A 14,787-nucleotide genomic window follows, 5' to 3' on the forward strand; every position below is an offset into this window, starting at 1 on the left:
AGCGGGGACGACCAGTCCCGGCCCCATCCTCGGGATAAACAATCACTATTTCCTCGGCCAGCAGGTCTGCACAGCCCCGTGGGTCACGCAGCGTTCGTCCTAGACCCGCCTGTGTACCGGGGCCCCGTTCGTGTTAGCCGGTCGCCTCCACGTGGAGAGAAAACCAAACGTCTGCCACCTTCATGCCAGTAGGTACTTCTGCAGGGTGGTGGGAGGACCACCTGCCCTAACGTGGCAGAAGCAAGAATTCAAACTGTTTTCTTGTCCTCTCGCCTTCTGAGATGGCCCTCACTCTGAATAAAGAAAAACAACGATCGCAGAATCTCGCTTACGTGTGGAATCTAGAGAAACGGTGCAGGTGAACTTATCTGCAAAGCAAAAACAGAGTCACACCCGTAGAGAACATACGTACGGACAGCAAGGGGTCAAGGGCAGGTGGGATGAATTGGGAGCTTGGGATTGACATGTATACACTATTGATACCAAGTATAAAACAGATAACGGATGAGACCCTACTGTACAGCACAGGGACCTCTGCTCAAAAGTCTGTAATGACCTATATGGGAAAAGCGTCTGAAAAAAGAGTGGATACATGTATGTGTATAACTGATTCACTTTGCTGTACACCTGAAACTCACACCACATTGTAAACCAACTATACTCCAATATAAATTAATAAAAAAAAATAAAATAGAATAATTTTTCTCAATTTTAATTTGTGTCTGTCCTTACATCTCTCACGTACTTGGCCTTCATCTCAAGGAAGGTGTGCAGCAGGGGTTACCGGCCAAATGCAGCCTGTGTTTAGAGAGCCTCTGAGCTAAGAATAAAGTATGACGTTTTTAAAGTGTTGTTAAAAAAAAAAATGAGAAAAGAGTCTGGTTGACAGAAACGTGTGTGGCCTGCAGAGCCCGAAGCGTCCGGTTTTCACAGAAACGAAGGTTTGCTGACGCCTGGGGGAGGCGGATGGAGGTCGGGGGGCGGGTGCAGGCTGGGGGCACAGCGGGGCAGGGCCGGGGGTTAGGGGTGCACGCACTCGGGGAGGGGGTCCTCCTTACGCGGCTGTGTGGCTGCAATTGTGTTTCCTCCAAAGGGCTACGTCCACCTCCTGACCCCCCAGAACCTCAGAGCGTGACTTTATTTGGAAACAGGGTCTCTGCAGATGCGATGAAGGGAAGGGTCTGAGAGGAGGTCCTCCTGGAGGAGGGGGGCCCTACATCCAATGACAGGGTCCTTCTAAGACACAGAAGAGGAGAGACACAGACACAGAGGAGAAGCCCCGTGAAGACGGAGGTAGAGACGGGAGGGAGGCGGCCACCAGCCCAGGGACGCCTGGATCCCCCAGACGCTGGAGGAGGCAGGAGGGACCCTCCCCTGGAGCCTCCGGAGGGAGCACAGCCCTGGGACACCTTGACCTCAGATGTCTGGTCTCCAGGACTGGGGGAGGATGCATGTCTGTACTTTTAAGCCCCCAGCCAGCATGTGGTCATTTCCTGCAGCTGCCCAAGGACACTGTCCAAGTTTCCCACCAACCCCGGCCCTTCTGCCGGTGCATCCAAACTCAGATTCTCTTCCAAAGGTCCCCATTTCTCCCCACCCAGACATCACTCCCCCTGCTCCCTGGCCCCTGGCAGAGTCTGGGGACCCTCCACCCAGTTTCTTTTATAGCACAGAGAGGGGGAGGAGGGGAGGAGGTAAAGTAAAAGGGCCGTCTGTCTTGCAAATGTCCCCTGGAGTGGCCAGCCTCGGGGAGGGGATGTGCTCATTTCTCCTTTCCTGTGGCAACCCCAGGGGCACAGGGTCAGGAGGCTTCCCTGAACAAAGGCGCGTTGGTTTCCCCTTCAGGCAGCGGGGCAGGGTTCCCCGGGGCAGGCCACCGTGTAGACACAGTATCCTTTTAGGGAACAAAGGCAGCGGGAAGCAAAGGTTACAGTGAAAGAGACAGAGCCAAACTGTAGCCAGATTGGACACTTCCCTGTTGAACCTTCACAGGACCTTGTCGACCAGGTGAGTGCACGCGTGTGGGCGCGAGTCGGAAGCTGATGGAAATCTCAGCCGCACGTGTGTGTGTGTGTGTGTGTGTGTGTGTGTGTGTGTGTGTATGTGTGTGTGTGATGGATGTTTGCCCCCAGATGTGGGTGTAGCCCCCACTGTTAAGATCAAGATGCTCCGAGGAGCACAGCTGGCAAAGACAGCCCTGACTGCCGGGGCCCCGTCCCCACCTGCCCCGGCGGCACAGCCCAAGGCCCCCACCGCAGCCCCTGGCCTGGGTGAAGCAGGAGGTGGCTTGGGATGGACAGAGGGGAGGTCGCGCACGGGCACTGCAGACCATAGGGAAGGCTGCCCCGTGCTTAAAATACAGCATCGCTGCCAAAAAAAAAAAAGGAAAAAGGAGAAAAGAGCTTCCCTGGTGGTCCAGTGGTTAAGACTCAGCACCTCCACTGCAGGGGGCTTGTGTTCAGACTCTGGTAGTGGAAGATCCCATATGCCACGCGGTGTGGCAAATAGAATAGAATAAAAAAAATAAAATAAAACACAGCGTCATCACCAGATGATTGGTTTAAGAAGATGTGGTGGATACGTACAATGAAATACTGGGAAACCAAAAATTCATGTCACTCTCAGGACTTCCCTGGTGGCGCAGTGGTTAAGAATCTGCCTGCCAATGCAGGGGACACGGGTTCCATCCCTGGTCCGGGAAGATCCCACATGCCTCGGAGCAACGAAGCCCGTGTGCCACAACTACTGAGCCCATGCGCCACAGTTACTGAGCCCGTGTGCCACAACTACTGAAGCCCATGCACCTAGAACCTGTGCTCCGCAACAAGAGAAGCCACCACAGTGAGAAGCCTGCACACCGCAGCAAAGAGTAGCCCCTGCTCACCACAACTAGAGAAAGCCTGCACACAGCAGCAAAGACCCAACACGGCCAAAAAAAATTAATTCAAAAAAAAAAATCATGTGACTGGCTTTATGCAGCTCCTCACTTTATTGCAACGGTCTCCAACCAAATTCACAGCATCTCCAAGGTCTGCCTGTTTACCTGTACAGACAGGTGTTCTCTGTTTTAAATAACTTGAAATCCAGGTGTTCACAGCAACAGCCTGCTCCCACGGCCCCAGCATCTTCACCTTCACAATGTTTGTGTGGTTTCGGTGAAAATGATTTCTGGCTTGAAGTCCCCGTAAGAGGCCAGAGCTGGGCTAGTCTCCCAGGAGCCCTTGACCATCAAGGGGGCTTCGTGCAAGGGGAGGGCTTTGCAGAGACCAATCCATCAGAGAGACAGCAGGGTGCCAGGGGTCCTGATCTTCCGAATGGTGTTATTTCGGGGTCGCTGAAAATGCCTTCGGAACAACAAGAAAAATATGTCCATCCCCTCTTCCCCTGGAGTTTAAATTCCTTTAACGGGGAAGTGTGACAGGAAGGGGCTGGGCACAACCTTTAAAAGAATGACGCAGCCTGAGGACGGGACATAAACTGATTAGAACCAACGGGGTCCAAGATGGCAGACAAGTTGACTTCCACGAGACCTTGACCCTCTCATGGTGACACGTCAGCTAAATGACACACCCACAGGCGCCACGACAGTTCCAAGGCTGACCACAAAGGTCAAAAAATGGGCCGTGGCCCAATCCCTGGAAATCCCCTCCCCTTCCCCCAAATAGCTGGAATACTCCTTCCGTTCACTAGCCTATGAAGTTACTCACTCCTGTCAAAACGGACAACCCCATACCCTGGGGCCTCTTGCCTTCGGAGATGGCCCACACTCTATGTAGTGTGTATCTCCTTAAATAAACCTTTATCTTTCCTATGCCGCACTCTTGCATTCTTTCCCGCGTGAGGCCAAGAACCCTCGCTTGGCGGCCATCCCAGGGACTTGGACACATGACCTGGGACGTGACCAGCCTCTTGCGTCCCACTCTCTTTCCTGCATCAGAAGGAAACCGTCAACACTGACGCCTTCGATGAAACTGCACGCGTCTGGGAAACGTTTTGCAAATTCATACTAAAGTGGTGATGACTGATACTGGATCGGCTCATCAAGGCAGCGAGTCGAGACGCTAAGGGTGAGGCATGCGAGGCAGAATGGAGAAGAAAAGGGGAATAGAAAGTGAGAACCCTGAAAATAAAATGTCTCTAGTTCACCGTGTCCTCTGGATGGCCTGTACCAGCTGTTTGCCATTGCATAGCTATCACCAGAATTTTTTTTTTTTCCTGTTCATAGAAATTTTTTCCCCATCTGGACCACTCCAGGGCAGAATTTCAAAGCGGAAGGAAGTTTTGAGTTCCTTTTTCCCCTCTCAACCCCGTCTGTGCCCCGATGCTGCCGTGACACCCCCGCTGCACAGAGAGCCCCTCCTCCACTCGTGGCCTCGGCTGGGGGGACGGACGGCAGGTCATCGGGAGGACAGTCGAGTCCCTTGGGCCTCTGGGAGGCACTTCCTTTCTGATGACAGGTCTCGACCTGAAGGAACGTCCCATAGGGTGGGGATTTGGGGCGTCGGGAGTGGTAGGGGGTGACGTATCAGAGAAATGAAGGGGACCCGGGATTCCCGGCTCACGTGCTTGCTCTTACAGGTGGGCAGGAGGACGGGACCATCAGGCATGCTTCTCTGAACCCGTGAAGCAGGGGTGACCTGCAGCCCCCTGGTACCAGGTCTGAGGCCGCCTTGACCACCCAGGAGATTTGGGAGCTTCTGTCAAGCCCTTGGTATCTGCCCTGGGAATCCTTACATCACAGGAATTTGTAGCAAATGCTTCAAATCAGGACTTTTTTTTTTCTTGGCAGAACTGATTTAGGGAGACTTGATGCCTCTGGAGCTGGGAGGTCGCTTCAGGGCCTGCACGTACAATTTTGTCCCCTGGGGTTTTGTCAAGAGCAAATGCAGGATACATATCTGTGGTAGGACACCCTCTCCTCCCCGACCCCAGCAGATCTGTCTCATCAGAGAGCGGCCGTGGAGGGGAGAGCTGCCGGGGGCATACGTCCTTGGAGGCAGGTGTCCGTGTCCCTGGTGGGGGGGGGGGCTTCCCAGGAGGAGCACAGGGACCCACTGGAGGCTGGACAGACGGCCCCACGTGAGGACACATCTCGGTGTCCACCCTCTGTAATATTCCTGTGGTCAGTGCAGGTGTCCAGGTGTCCAGGTGTCCGACAGCCCCACTCATTCAAACACTTACCTGGGGGTGGCTCAGGGGGGCTTCTGCAGGGGTGACTCGAGTTCACAACCACCCGACTTGAAGCAGAGAGAAGACGCTTCCCACGGCGGTGGGCCTCGTCTAATCAGGTGACGGTCCGAGGCGCCACCCCTGAAGATTCCCTGGGAGGAAGGAATTCTGACTCCAGATGGCAGCGTCAGCTCCTGCCTGGGCGTCCAGCCTGGACCCCTGCCCTGCGGGTTTCAGACTCACCAGCCCCACCACTGTGCGGGCCAATTGCTTGAGATGAATCTCTCTGTATTTAAATCCATCTATCTATCTATCTCCGTGTGTATACAGCTGGCCCTCCATTTCCGTGGGTTCTGCATCTGTGCATGTGGAGGGCCAGCTGTATAAGCTTCTGTCTCTCTCTCTCTCTATATATATATATACATAAATATACATGAATTTCTCTCTGCCTCTGTATCTCTATATAGAGCTCCACATCTATGTTTTTGTGTATATCTATATCTACAGCCTATATCTTCTATCATCTATCTATATCTATCTATCTACCTATCTACCTATCTATCTATCTATCTACCTATCTACCTATCATCTATCTATCATCTATCCATCTATATCAATCTACCTATCCATCCATCCATCTATGATCTATGTACCTATATCATCTATCTACCTATTATCTATCTATATCTATCTATCTATATCTATCTATCTATCATCTATCTATCTATCTATCTATCTATCTATCTATCTATCTACCTATTATCTATCTCTGTCTCTATCTGTCATCTATTATCTATCTATTCATCTATGCATGCATGCATGCATCCATCCATCCATGATCTACATACCTATATCATCTATCTATCATCTGTCTATCTATCTATCATCTATCTATCTATCTATCTATCTATCTATATCTGTCTATCTATCATCTATTACCTACCTATTCATCTATCTTTCTCTCTCTCTATCTATCTAATATAAACCTCCATCCTATTGGTCTTGTTTCTCTGGTGAACTGTGTCTGCTACTGTTTCAAAGTCGCTTTGAGTGGAGGTGACCTACCAGCAAGGCTGCTGCTGAGCCTTTGTTGGTGAGGAGCTGCTCTGGGCATCATGCGTCCAGCCCTGGGGAGGAGACATGCAAAGTACACAAGAGGTAGGAGCTGAGAAAGGGCCCCACAGCGGGACGTAAGCACGCCTACAGGTCTGCAGACCCCTGACTACTCCCTGATGCATAAATGCTTGGAAATAACCTAACTGTCCAACTCTAGGGAAGCCAGCTTCTCCCTCCAATCACAGTGCTCAGGACCAATGTCACAGTTGCAACACAAGCTCAAGCAATCTGCCAAATCCTGGACCACTGCTGCTTCCTGAAATACACGGCGTAAGAAGAAGACAATCTTCAGGGCGGGAAGTGAAAACCGTTACAGATCAGAGACGTTTACGATGCGTGAACCAAATGCACCCAGGGGCCACGTGTGGACTTTTGGACCCGGGTGCAAAATGACTAATTGTAAAAAGATGCATCAGAGAGATGTCCCTGGGGGCCCAGGGGTTAAGAATCCACCTGCCAACGCAGGGGACATAGGTTTGAGCCCTGGTCCAGGAAGATCCCGCCTGCCATGGAGCAACTCAGCCCGTGCGCCACAACGACGGAGCCTGCGTGCCGCAACGACTGAAGTCCGTACGCCTAGAGCCTGAGCTCTGTAACAAGAGAAGCCAGCGCTATGAGAAGCCCGTGAACTGCAACGAAGAGTAGCCCCCGCGCGCCGCAACTAGAGAAAGCCCATGTGCAGCAACGAAGACCCAACACAGGCAAAACTAAAAAAAATTAAAAAAAAAGAAAGATGCATCAGAGATGCACAGGATTTTGCGAAGACAGAGCCCTGCCCTGAGGAATTTGCATGAAGGCGTTAAGGAATCAGGGATGACGGGTGACGGGTGCCTGAGGGAGGCAGGCGTGTGGTGACACTAAAATCCTTCTTACCACCACGAGAAGAGGACTCATGCAGACGTGCATCCCTGGGCCATGCTCCGGAATTCCCCGGAAGCACGTGGCTCGCCCCCGATGCCACATTTTCCAGGATCCTTCCCCGGCAGCGCCGTCTAAATAATACACACCCCCCCCCCCACCCCAACCCTGTCTCCCCTCTGCCCTTGGAACACGTCCCTCACACGCCGTCCACTTCCTCCTCCACCATGCCATCCCACGTGTCAGCTTCCCCACCAGGAGGACTGCTCCATCAGGGCGGGAGTTCTTCTCTGCCTCCCCCTCCCAGTGCTCCTGTGGTACCCGGCCATCCCAGGACAGAGCCCGGGGCCTCAATCTGTGCCCGGTCAGTCTCTGCTGGCCGAGTGCATCCTCTGTTTACGGATGCACCTCAGCCAGCTGCAGAGCTGCCCCGAGAGGGGCCCCCAGGAAGCACACGCTCGCCCTCTGCCCTCCCGCGGGGAGAGGACCCTGGGGAGACCGTTGGTGTCCTTGGGACCAATCCCGCCACCCCAGCTGTACCTCCCCCCCACATCCTGTTGGGCAACACTGTGGCCCGAAAGTTCCTGAAACTCTGCGTCTGCAACCGCTGACTCCTCGTGTGAGCACGGGGGCACCAGTGTGCAAACCACACCGTCGCCAGGGGGTCCGGGCCGAGCCTCCTGGCTGGCAGAGATGGGCAGGCACCTGCGTGCAGCCTGAGCGCCAAGCGGGGCCGCGAGGGGCCCTTCTGGGGGCAAGGATGGAGTGGGACCTGCAGCTGATCACCAAGGCGGACACAGGGATGTGGGGGCGTTACGCGCTGACTGCGGGGGCGGGGGGCATCCAGTTCAAGAACTCGTTTCTTCCCGTTAGAATGACCTTAGTTCTTTTTCCTTTTTTTGTAACAATAAATTTATTTATTTATGGGCTGTGTTGGGTCTTCATTGCTGTGGGTGGGCTTTCTCTAGTTGTGGAGAGAGGGGGTTACTCTTTGTTGCAGCGCACAGGCTTCTCACTGCAATGGCTTCTCGTGTTGTGGAGGACGGGCTCTAGAGCACAGGCTCAGTAGTTGTGGCTCGTGGGCTCAGTAGTCGTGGCGCACGGGCTTCGTTACTCCGTGGCATGTGGGATCTTCCTGGACCAGGGCTTGAACCCGTGCCCCCTGCACTGGCAGGCGGATTCCTAACCACTGTGCCACCGGGGACGTCCCAGCCTGGGCCTCTGACTGACTGGCTGTAAATCAGGGCTTCCCACACCCCCGATCCTCGGGATCGATAATTTGCTAAAATGGCTCATAGGACACAAGAAAGAACGTGTTGAAACGAAGACCTTGCTGGTTTATGAGAAAGCACAGAACTCAGCTGGTTTTAATTAAGGATGCAGGTCAGATGGGAGGGGAGCACAGGGCAGGTACGGGGAGTGGCACGGAGCCTCCACGCCCAGCGCCCAGTGGGTCAGGTGTGAATTCGCAGGTGTGAGAACAGCTCCAAGCTCGCCCATCACGGCCGCTCAACCAGGCTCCCCTCCTCGGGCTCCATGTGGGGGACAGGATACCGTCCCCAGGGACGTCCACGTCCCGACCCCCGCGTGGGGGACAGAATACTGTCCCCAGGGACGTCCATGTCCTAATTCCTGGAACCTATAAAAATGTTGCCTTCTGACAAAAGGGACTTTACAGATGTGATTACGTCCCGAACCTCGAGATGGGGAGTTGGCCCCGGATGCCCTGGGCAGGGGTTGTCACATAACCAGCAAGTATCCGTATATGAAGCCGGCAGGGGGGCCTGCAAGCTGTAAAGAGGAGATTCCTGCCGGTCGACTCTGTAACTGTGGTCCCGTTACCACAGCCACTGGAAACTCATTCCTTCCTAAACTGCAAAAAAAGGAAAATGTAAATATTCCCCCAGTGGAAGCAGAGGTGGCACAGACCCGCGTCCCAGCCCCAGCGGCCACCGGCAGCTCGGACCCCTCCGTGTAACGAACGGATGCTGCTTCGGGAGGAGCTGGAAGGCGCGTTACTGGTCGGGTATGAAGGCCGTCGAAACATCCCTCCAGCTACAAAGCCTCTTTGCAAAACAACACGTTACTTTTTAGAGTTGAAAACAAAAACAGAACGCTAGAAAAATGCTCAAAACAATTTAAAAGAGCTACATTCACAACAGTAAGCAAAACATTTTCAAAAACATTAAAACGGTACAGGTTATTTTTTTTAAAAATCCAATAACTTCCAAGAACGTTCAAGGGATGCAGACACCTGGAATTCACCCGTTCGCTGGGGCTTCTGCGACTTCCTGCACGGTTAGGATCTCTTCCTTCTCTCCTTTTCTCGCGTCGTGTGTGAATTTCTCCCAGAGGATCTGAGGGGGAGAAGGATGGTGGTGTCAGCTTCTCGGGAGCCCGTGAGCCGTGGCCGTGGGGGTTTCAGGTGGAAACTGGAGACGGTCTCCGAGTGGGAGCCTGCGGCTGGTGGGTGAGCTTGTGGGAGGGACATCGGAGCCTAGGGCACCACACACGCTGCAGCCACCACGGGGCCGAGAGGGAGCGGGAAGTGGCTCGTCCTGGCCCCCTGGGGAGGGCGGGACCCTGGACGTTCCGGGGAACCGGCCACGGCGTGGGTGATGAGAGGAGAGAGGTCGCCCTCAAGGGTGGGGGAGGAGCAAGCCCAGAGTTGGTGCACATGCTGACGACGGCTGGGGGAGATGCAGCCCCTGCCTCGTGGAGAGGCAGATGTGGTGGGCGCACACGACGGGGTCTCACGTGCGGCCCTTGTCCTCTTTTTTTTTTTTTAAGAACACACAATTGACATACCATAAACAGCATATATTTAAAGGGTACAATCTGACATTTTTTTCCCTATTAGTGATGTATGTATGGCCACCCCAGTCTCCCAATTGCCTCCGGTCCTTTTTCATCCTCTCTGGAGGCTGCCCCCCTCCCGGAGATCCGGCCAGATGCCTTTCAGTCTGTCTCTCTGTCTCTCCCTCCCCATCTGACTTCTCCCCCTCCGCCCCCCGTTTCCCCAGACACACCTCGCAGACAAAACCCCCATCCCCGACCCCCGGAAAAGGCCAGTGAGCAGGCCACGGGATCCCAGCCACACCCTGCGGACACGTGTGAGGTTCCGGGGTCCGCGCTCCCCCTTCTCCATCCTGGTTGGCCCCTCAGCCCCGCGTACCTGGTGGTCGACCTCACGGTTATCGTTCAGTTTGTCTTTGATCTGTGGAATTGGCGGGAATAGCCTGGGAGTCCCTAGGAACCTGGCGAGACAAGACACATGTGAAGAAAAGACCTAGACGCTCCATTTCCCTCTTGCACCCAAAGGGGACACACAGTTACGTCATGTGCAAACACACCATCTGGGCTCATTTCTTCAGGACGATTTCCTTTAAGAGCCACAGTCACGGTCTAACCAAGCTTAGACTGTGGAGAAAATAACAGACTCTGTGGGTCTAATTAGGGATGCCCAGGAAGGTCCTTCTAGAACCTTCACACACCCCCTTGGGCACAGAGATGGGAGTGAGGGATGTGTCCAGTCTCGGAGTCCTGGGGTCTCTTGCGTTAAAAGACCAGGAGGCTTATCCAACCTTGAAGAGCACAGTTCCAGATTGCAGTTTTCTGTTGATGTCAGGTATTTTCTTTCCCTTTTTTTTTTTTAAGGGAATTTTATTTATTTATTATTTTTTTGGCTGTGTTGGGTCTTCATTGCTGCGCGCAGGCTATCTCTAGTTGCAGCACATGGGCTCAGTCGTTGTGGCCGGCGGGCTCTAGAGCGCAGGCTCCGTCGTTGTGGCACATGGGCTTTGTTGCTCTGCAGCATGTGGGATCTTCCCGGGCCAGGGCTCGAACCCGTGTCCCCTGCATTGGCAGGAGGATTCTTAACCACTGCACCACCAGGGAAGCCCCCATGTCAGGTAATTTCGATGCTACTGGTTAACCAGCATATTCTACAGTCCCCCAGCACCGCGGCCCCGCTGCATGTTCACGGGGTGATTATTTTCCTTCTCATGGTGCGGGTGGCACCTCCAGTCCTGTGACATCTTCAGGAGAGGTTGTGCTGAGCTGAACGGTGGCCCCCAGAACCTGAGAACAGGAGCTTCTTTGGAAATGGGGTCTCTGCAGAGGAGATGACGTGAAGGGTCTGAGATGAGGTCCTCCTGCAGGAGGGGGGCCCTACATCCCATGACAGCGTCCTTCTAAGACACAGAAGAGGAGAGACCCAGACACAGAGGAGAAGCCCCGTGAAGATGGAGGCAGAGACGGGAGGGAGGCGGCCACCAGCCCAGGGACGCCTGGAGCCCCCAGACCCTGGGAGAGGCGGGAGGGACCCTGCCCTGGAGCCTCCGGAGGGAGCACAGCCCTGGGACACCCTGACCTCAGACGTCTGGTCCCCAGGATGGGGGGAGGTTGGATGTCTGCTGTTTTAAGCCACTGTTTTGTGGTCAGTGGTTCCAGCAGCCGCAGGAAGCTCACACAGCTTTTATTAGGAGACGTCTTCCGGGTAAAGCATGACACCTGTCCCCGTCACCAAAGCCAGTAGCCAGGCTGCCCAAGCTCCCCTTTGCTCCCAGGCCCAGCGTCCCTGGAACAGGGGTGCCTCGCGTTTGCTTCCACCAGGCAGGCCCGCGTCTCCCCGCGTCCTGGGGGAGACCGAGCGCAGGACGCCCAAGCAGGACGAGGGCATGGGGACAGGGGCCGCACGTGGACGCCCACAGCATCCCCACGTCCCGCAGGAGGGTCTCCAGGTGCAAAACGTCCCCACGCTTCACAGAGCGGGTCGTGCCGGACACATGCAACTTTATCCTCCCCGTCCACGCGTCATCCCCCAGCGTTTGCCCGGTGGCCGCAGACCCTGCGCGGTGCTGAGGTCACGTGCCAGGGCAGGTGTCTGCAGAGGTGTCTGTGGACAGGCTGACGGTAGTGGGCTGGGAGCCAGGGCTGAGTAACTCCTCCTGGGGGAAATGAAAGTCGGGGGAGCAGGGACATTCCGAGGATTCCAGAAGCTCCAAGATGCTGACGGCGGCAGGACTGTGAGCACAGCTGAGCTGTGAGGAGGTCCAGTGTCCGGCGGGAGTGTGCGGGCCGGACGGCTGTGGTCAGCCCGGCCAGGAGAACCGAAAGCATCTCAGGACGTGCAGCCGGGGGCAGGAGGAGACCCTCGCTGGTCGCCAGCTCGCCCGTCTCCGAGGGACGGAGAATCAGTGCTGTTTCTCTCCGGTGTCTTTTTTCATCTCTCCAACTTCCTTTCCTTTTCCCAGACAAGTTTTCCTCCCGAAGACCCACACGGCTGCTAGGACCGCCTGGGGTGTTTGCAGGCTGCCCTCTCTTCCTTGCCTCCCCACCCCCGCATCAGGCCTGACCACAGGGATGCCCACCTAGGACTACCCGGGGTTACCTTTTGAAAAGGCAGCCGACGGTCAGGCCACAGATGAGGGTGCCCAGGACGGCCAGCAGGTAGACATGCAGCAGGCTGGATTCTGGCTCTTCGGAGCCTGGGTAGAGAGAGAGGGGGTACACCAAGTACCCCCGGTGGGGGTGGGTGGTTCGGATGAGCTGTCACCACTCAGCCAGCTCGTTTCCTCACTAGCCCACAGATAAGGGAACGCGTCCAGATCAGGGCATCTCACAAGAGGACCCAGTTCTGGAGCTTTCACAAAAAGATGTTCGTGGGACCACAGGACCCCTGGGATCGTGTTCAAAAACAGAAAACGCCTTTAGGAGACAGCACCCCAAAGACCGAGAGAGCAATTTAAACACGGGCAGAAAAAAGAGGAAAACACGTTTCCAGGTGCATAATTTAAAAAACAATTGCATCGCATCTCTTCTTAAGCTTTAATTTCACGTGTCATTCAGCATAAGTGCTCTTTGCAATAAATGTTTTCCTCACAGGGCACATTTTATCCCATGAATACTTTAAAAACCCAGTGAGAAACCCCAATTCTATCATACCCGATGGAGAGGACGCCGTGGTGAGATTTTTAAATATGAACAGATAAAATGTGACCTGTTGCAAAAAACAATATGGTTTTCTTTTCTTTTGGTTTCTTTTTCTTTTTAAAGCAATATGTTCATTGCCAAAAGGGTGTCTTCTGAATGGCAAAAGCGAAACTGAAAAAAAGTGACGTGGATTTGAGTCAAGTCTGTGTAGAACTGTATTCTGGGGAAAGTCTATTCTTTTCGTCTATGCTTATTATTATTTTTTTTTCTGCGGGGGTTCCTATTTGAAACCCATTTTCAAAGTGGGCTTTCGGTGTTTTTGTTCTTGGCTTCTCAGAATACCTTACATGTTTTGGAAGCTTGGCCCCTGTCAAATGATTTGCAAACATTGTCTCTCCTTTCGCGGGTTGTCTTTTCACTGTCTTGAGAGTGTCTGATGCACAAGAGTTTTCATTGTTGATCACGTCCGGTTGACCTATTTTTTCCTTTTATCGCTTTTGCTTTCGGTGTCCCGGCTAAGAACTCACTGCCGAATGCAAGAATGCAAACGGGTTGTACTCAGCCGTCCCTGCCGGCGTATGAAATATTGCTGAACGCGTGTTTCGTATACGTTCTATGCCGGCAGGTATAAAAGGCACTGATCTTGGATCAGGGGAGAAAAAAAATGTATGCACACAACGCTTGCTAAAACACGCCACGTGTTTGCAGGCTGTACCTAAGGGAAGGCAGACTTCTTAATTATCAGATTGGCTTCAGGGCCAAACCGTTATATTCTTTTTTTTTTCTTTAAGAACTTTTTATTGAGATACAATTGACATACAATAAACTGCATGTATTGAAGGTGTACAATATGATATGTTTTTTTCTTATGAGTAACGAACCATTATATTCTTGCCAACTAATCAAAGTTAGAAGGAGGAAGCCAGTAAAACGCATTGGACTAGCCCTCCCCACGACTGATAAGGAGGAAAAAGACCCAGTTTGGACGTGAGCTGTATCCTGACCAGGGGTGGAGCGCGGTGGCTATTTGATGTGACCAGGAGGGGCGGGGGCTTAGGAAGGCTCTTCGTTATTCTTAAAGGGTCTCTCTCACTAGCCATTGCTGGTGCCAGGGGAACAGCAGGGGGATGGGAAACCCTCCGAGAAAGGCTCAGAGAAGAATTCAGGAGTCCAGGGCCCGTCCAGGGATGACCTCGGGACACGTACCAAACACCACGGGCTGGCTCCAAGTACCCCAGTGTGCTTTCCGGGCGTCTGACGTCCTCATCTGCACAGTATGTTTGGCTCTGGACCCCGGTCTCGGAAAGTCGTATTTATTTCCCGAGTCCCCAGACACCACGATCTTTGGAGGAAACAGAAAGAGTTGTTGCCTGCGTTGAGAAAAAGAGTGGGGGGGTGTGTCTTCAGCTACCCAACCGAGATGAAAGAGTCAAGACCACACACTCCCCATCTGGGCGTGAATGTTGTCCTTTACGTCCTGGGGATTTTGGGGGGGAGGTGCTTAAGGGCGTGGGGACAACGGGGGATTCCTCCGTTTTCTGGGTAACCACTCCTGGGGCTGCTAGGATCGTAACAAGAGAGGCAGAAACGGTTCAGGGACTACACTGGATAGGGACAGCCCCACAGATGGAACACGTCCCTGTGAAGGATGTTAAGAGGACCAAGTTCAGCGTCCTCATTGGACAGAGGAGGATCCTGAGGTCAGAGTGG

The 14,787-nt window shown here is 53.7% G+C and overlaps 1 protein-coding gene across 1 annotated transcript in view; it reads right to left on the reverse strand.

Moving 5' to 3' along the window:
- Positions 1-9,268: 9,268 nt before the first annotated feature.
- The window catches only part of LOC130841592 (granulocyte-macrophage colony-stimulating factor receptor subunit alpha-like), a 36,374-nt gene continuing 30,855 nt past the window's right edge, over positions 9,269-14,787 (reverse strand). Inside the window, exons 12-15 of the mRNA XM_057717696.1 lie at positions 14,284-14,419; positions 12,536-12,632; positions 10,319-10,400; positions 9,269-9,500 (exon numbers count right to left, since the gene is read on the reverse strand). Coding sequence (XP_057573679.1) covers positions 9,405-9,500; positions 10,319-10,400; positions 12,536-12,632; positions 14,284-14,419 — 411 coding nt within the window. The 3' untranslated portion in view covers positions 9,269-9,404. The remainder of the gene's footprint in view (positions 9,501-10,318; positions 10,401-12,535; positions 12,633-14,283; positions 14,420-14,787) is intronic.

This window comes from Hippopotamus amphibius, chromosome X, assembly GCF_030028045.1.
Source record: "Hippopotamus amphibius kiboko isolate mHipAmp2 chromosome X, mHipAmp2.hap2, whole genome shotgun sequence".
NCBI classification, from domain to species: domain Eukaryota; kingdom Metazoa; phylum Chordata; class Mammalia; order Artiodactyla; family Hippopotamidae; genus Hippopotamus; species Hippopotamus amphibius.